At 45.8% G+C, this 4336-nt stretch overlaps 1 protein-coding gene across 1 annotated transcript; it reads right to left on the reverse strand.

The window, feature by feature from the left end:
* Positions 1–1642: 1642 nt before the first annotated feature.
* Positions 1643–2662, reverse strand: LOC146009684 (paraneoplastic antigen Ma1 homolog). The gene has a single exon (XM_083150143.1). The coding sequence runs from the start codon at positions 2660–2662 to the stop codon at positions 1643–1645; it is 1020 nt and encodes a 339-aa protein (XP_083006269.1).
* Positions 2663–4336: the final 1674 nt, after the last annotated feature.

Here is a 4336-nt window from a genome sequence, read left to right on the forward strand (position 1 = left end):
GCTTGACACAGAATACACTTGTCTATTGATAATTTCAGGCCTCCCTCAATAAGCCGGTCAATCACTTTCAAAAGGCGGTCATTGTGCTCTGACAAGGTCTTCCCAAAAACAATTATGTCGTCGAGATACACCAGTACCTCCCGATAGTTCATATCGCCTATAGCTTTCTCCATCGTCCTTTGGAAAGTAGCTGGTGCTCCTTTAATCCCCTGAGGCATTTTCAAAAATTCGAAAAAACCCAAAGGACATATAAACGCCGTTTTCTCTTGATCCTCCTTCCTCATAGGGATCTGATAAAACCCATTCCTTAAATCTAAAACAGAAAACCAACCACTCCCCTGCAAGCAGTCTAGGGCTTCATCAATCCGGGGCACGGTGTATTGGTCAGGTACGGTGCGAGAATTCAAGGTTCTATAATCTACGCACATCCTTATCTTCCCCGTCTTTTTTCTAGCTACCACTATGGGGGAAGCGTACGGACTTCTGGACTCAACAATCATTTGATTTTCCAATAGTCCTTTAAGGTGTAATCTAACGTCTTCAAAATCAGCGGGGGCTATCCTTCGAGAACGCTCCCTGAAAGGACTACTGTCAGTGAGATTGATCTGATGCTCCACCCCTATGGCTACCCCCAGGTCCCACTCTCCTTTGGAAAAACCCGACTCCTTTCCTTTTAATGCTTTTATGAGTACTTTCTTTTCTTCTCCGGTAATATCACTTCCGGTGAAACACGACTCAAATTGGCTTTGGTCTATTTCCCTCACAGCCACATTGAGTGACCTACTAGATTCATGGCTGTCATCCCTATATGTCTGCGTCTGTGCCTTACTGTCCTCCTCCGCCAAACACCACTTAGACAACTCCCTATACAGTCTAGTATTGGTACCTATAATAATAGGCAGTTCATTGGCATCTCTTCCCATCTCTGGACATATAAGGGCGATGAAAGGGACTGTTATATCATTCTCTCCGTCCCCTCCCAACTTTATCTCCACCTCCACATATCCTAAGTAAGGGTATTTTTTTACACTTAACCCCCATATAACTAATCCATTTAAAGGTCTTATAGGAACCTCGGGTATATACCTCTGATACCATGGTTCAAATATAATGGATACCTGTGATCCACTATCCAACAGTACCATACATCCCACTCCATTTATTTCTGCGGTTACCGATGGTATGGGTCCTAAGAGTCCTTCTGGGATCAAACTACTTCCATTCCACCAAATTTTCCCCATTACTTCTACTTCATTCCTGGGGGGAACTGAGAGGGGCTCACAGTCCTCCCTTATTCGTTTCCCTGATCCGATTCAGGGTTAGCCTGGCCACTATTATCACTAGTGGTGGTTGGGATTCTATTTCTGCTAAACTGACCATTGATACACTCAAACGCCCGATGCCCTAGTCTGCCACATTCAAAACATCTCCTATTCACACCCCTATAACCTCTCCCCATGCCTCTGACAGTTAATTCCCGCCTCACATTGTTATTTTGTACAGTCAACACTTGTTCTATCTTTTTGTTTTGATCTTCTATCAACTTCAATATTTTGTCCTCAAAAGCATCCTTCTCTATTATAGTAGGCTTTACCACTTTTACCTTTTTTACCGTCCTGTCTCTCATTTCTATCAATACCTCCTACTGTTTAATCTCTTTGAGCAGCTCGTTGAACGTGGGCGGGGTGTCTCTCAATACCGAACACCTTAATTTCTGTGCTACAAAGTCAGTTGTCTGAGCCCCTCGTAGCAATTGCCTTATTCTGCTCTTGTCTACATCTCCTCTTTCTATCCCACTCTTTTCAACTATCTTATACAGCAACTTATCTAGTCTTATTACGTAAGAACTGAGTTTTTCCCCAGCTTCTTGAAAAGTATGATGAAACCTAGACAATAGTTCCCCCACATCTTCCAGTGTTCCATACGCATAGTCTAATGCCTCTAAATATGTTTCAAGGGTGGCTTGTGGGTTGCTTCTCCTAGCGGCTTGTACCACCCCCATCGCTGGTCCCCTTAGACTTTCTACTATTCTCTGTCGTTTAATTTTATCAGGGCACTGCCATTCCTCCGCTTGCTGTACCGCGGCCTCCTTCCAAGCCTCGTACGTTTCTTCCCCAGCAGGAACGGGACTTATACCAGAGAATAATCTCAGTCTCCTATAACTCCCCTCATAATGCCATCTCTCTAACTGGGAAACCACTCTATCTATTATAGTCTCGAACTGGGTTCCCCTGGTACTAGCTTCAGCGTCTTCAGCGGCATCACCATCTCTATCACCATCTCTATCTCCCCTATCATTACTGTCTTCGGTAAATATGGGAAAGCTTGCAGTCTCCCCGTCTAGGTCAACATTTATCGGCCATATGACCTGCCACCTTCTTCCTGTTTCCTCATCAGCCACCACCATGGACGGGAGTAAACAGCTATCAAGGTCTTTTTCATTCTCAATAAGAAAAGCGACCACCTTCCCCATGTCTCCTCTCCACCTATCAATGATCTTAGGTCGTACTATTCCATACAACTTGTCAAGGCACGCAATGACATCTCGATCTAGAAATTCTGCGAAATTTCCTCCTATAGCTAAACACCTCTTCACACTCCTTCCCTTCCTAATGCACCACTCATATATGTCCTTTTCCGACAAAATGCCCCTATGCTCCATCTCAGCAGTGCCTCCACTTGTAACCCTCAGTAATGGGTAACTATATCCTGTTAGCGAAGTGCCTCCACCTAAACTTGTTTATAGTGTAGCTTAGGAAATCACTATTGACTTGTCATGGTACTCGGACTGACCCTACCTTTCTCTTTGTTTTACAGCTTTAAAGGATCTAGATCCTACGGATGCAGTGTCAAAGTAAGTATGCTAACAAAGGTTTAATAACATCCAACTTCATATACACATATCATATATCATATATTATACATACACATTAGAAGCATTACAAGGATTCAGATAACATAAGTTTCAATACAATCACCTACTCACACTCTAATTATCTAATTATACTCTAACTATTCACCTCCCTACTCGGGGCGCCTAAAGCCCTCTTTCCTTCCTAGTTATTATACCAATAATACCCAATCCCCCATAACATAGCCTTATACTTGTAAGCGAATATCCTATTCTCTATATATTATATCTGGCCAGATATATAATACTCAGTTACACAGTTCTAAGCATGAGCTCTTATGTTGGCGCGCGTTGGGGCCCGTGTCCAGTATTTATTGCTAGCAACTATTCTGACTTTTGTTAAATAGTCAAAGTAGATAGGGTGGATAGTTCCAGAGCAATCGCCACTATAGTAGGTAGTATATAGGTTAGCAGTTTATCCGTGTGGGCGTATAAAGTAGTTGGGAGAAATGTAATATATGTATAACATAGACTCTCACCGGTTAAGTGTCCAGTCTCTCGATCTGGGGTTTGCGGCCAGGCTGCCAGGGGTTAACTGTCAGCTGTTCCTGCAGCGGTGTTTCTCAGCGCTGCTCAGTGATTGGGCGCACCCCTATCAGCTCCGTCGGCTTTGTTGTCTTCTGGCTCTGAGCTACTCGTGGCACTGAGCGATTCTGACAGTCACAGAGTAGCGCCGCTGAGCTGTCCTCCTCCGGCGGCTTGGGCACGTGAACAGCACACTCCAGCCTCTCGCCGATGTCCGCTTACAGTAGCGCCGCTCTGTTCGGTCCTTTCTCCGGCTGGGGCGCGTAGGTGATGCAGCTGAGCTCCGGCCTCTCGCTTTCACTGGACTCCGCTTCCCCCACGATGGGAGGGTAAGCTTACCAGCCTCAGGTCTAAGCGGCTCCCAGTCCCTCGCCTACAGGGAAGTTCCGCTAGAGACCCGGCCGCTGTCACCGCTGCTGCCCACTACTTCTGCCTCTGTTCACTCTCTCTGTGCCGCCGCTGCGCTGCCACTCGTTGCTCTGCTGTCTCCGCTACCATGCTGCCGCAGTCACTGCTCTGGTACAGGTGAGGTGTGATCCGATGAACAAAAAGCGTCCTGCTCCGCTGTGTCTCCCTCTTTTATACCCGCTGTCCCAGTCCAGTATCTCCTCGTGTGTCCTCAACGGCAGGCATCTTCTCCTTCACGAGTCAGTACCAGAATCATCCCTGACTGACTCGTGCGTTATGCACCAGGCAACTAGCAACTCTAACGCTTACCATCACCCTAAACGCGCTCACATTGCATTACATGTTACAAGCTAACAATTATACAACATATATTTATATAACAATGAACATAAGGTTACATTCTAATATAACTAAATTTGCACCCGATTCTTTCTTTTTCTTTTGTGTAGCATCTTGCTCATTGCCGGGGGGCGGGAGGGGGGGGGGGGGGGG

This window comes from Crinia signifera, chromosome 6 (genome assembly GCF_055691185.1).
Source record: "Crinia signifera chromosome 6, ASM5569118v1, whole genome shotgun sequence".
Classification (NCBI taxonomy): Eukaryota; Metazoa; Chordata; class Amphibia; order Anura; family Myobatrachidae; genus Crinia; species Crinia signifera.

Excerpts from the sequence above, each read along its gene's own strand:
- LOC146009684 (XM_083150143.1), bottom strand. The coding sequence starts at position 2,662 with ATGGAGCATAGGGGCATTTTGTCGGAAAAGGACATATATGAGTGGTGC.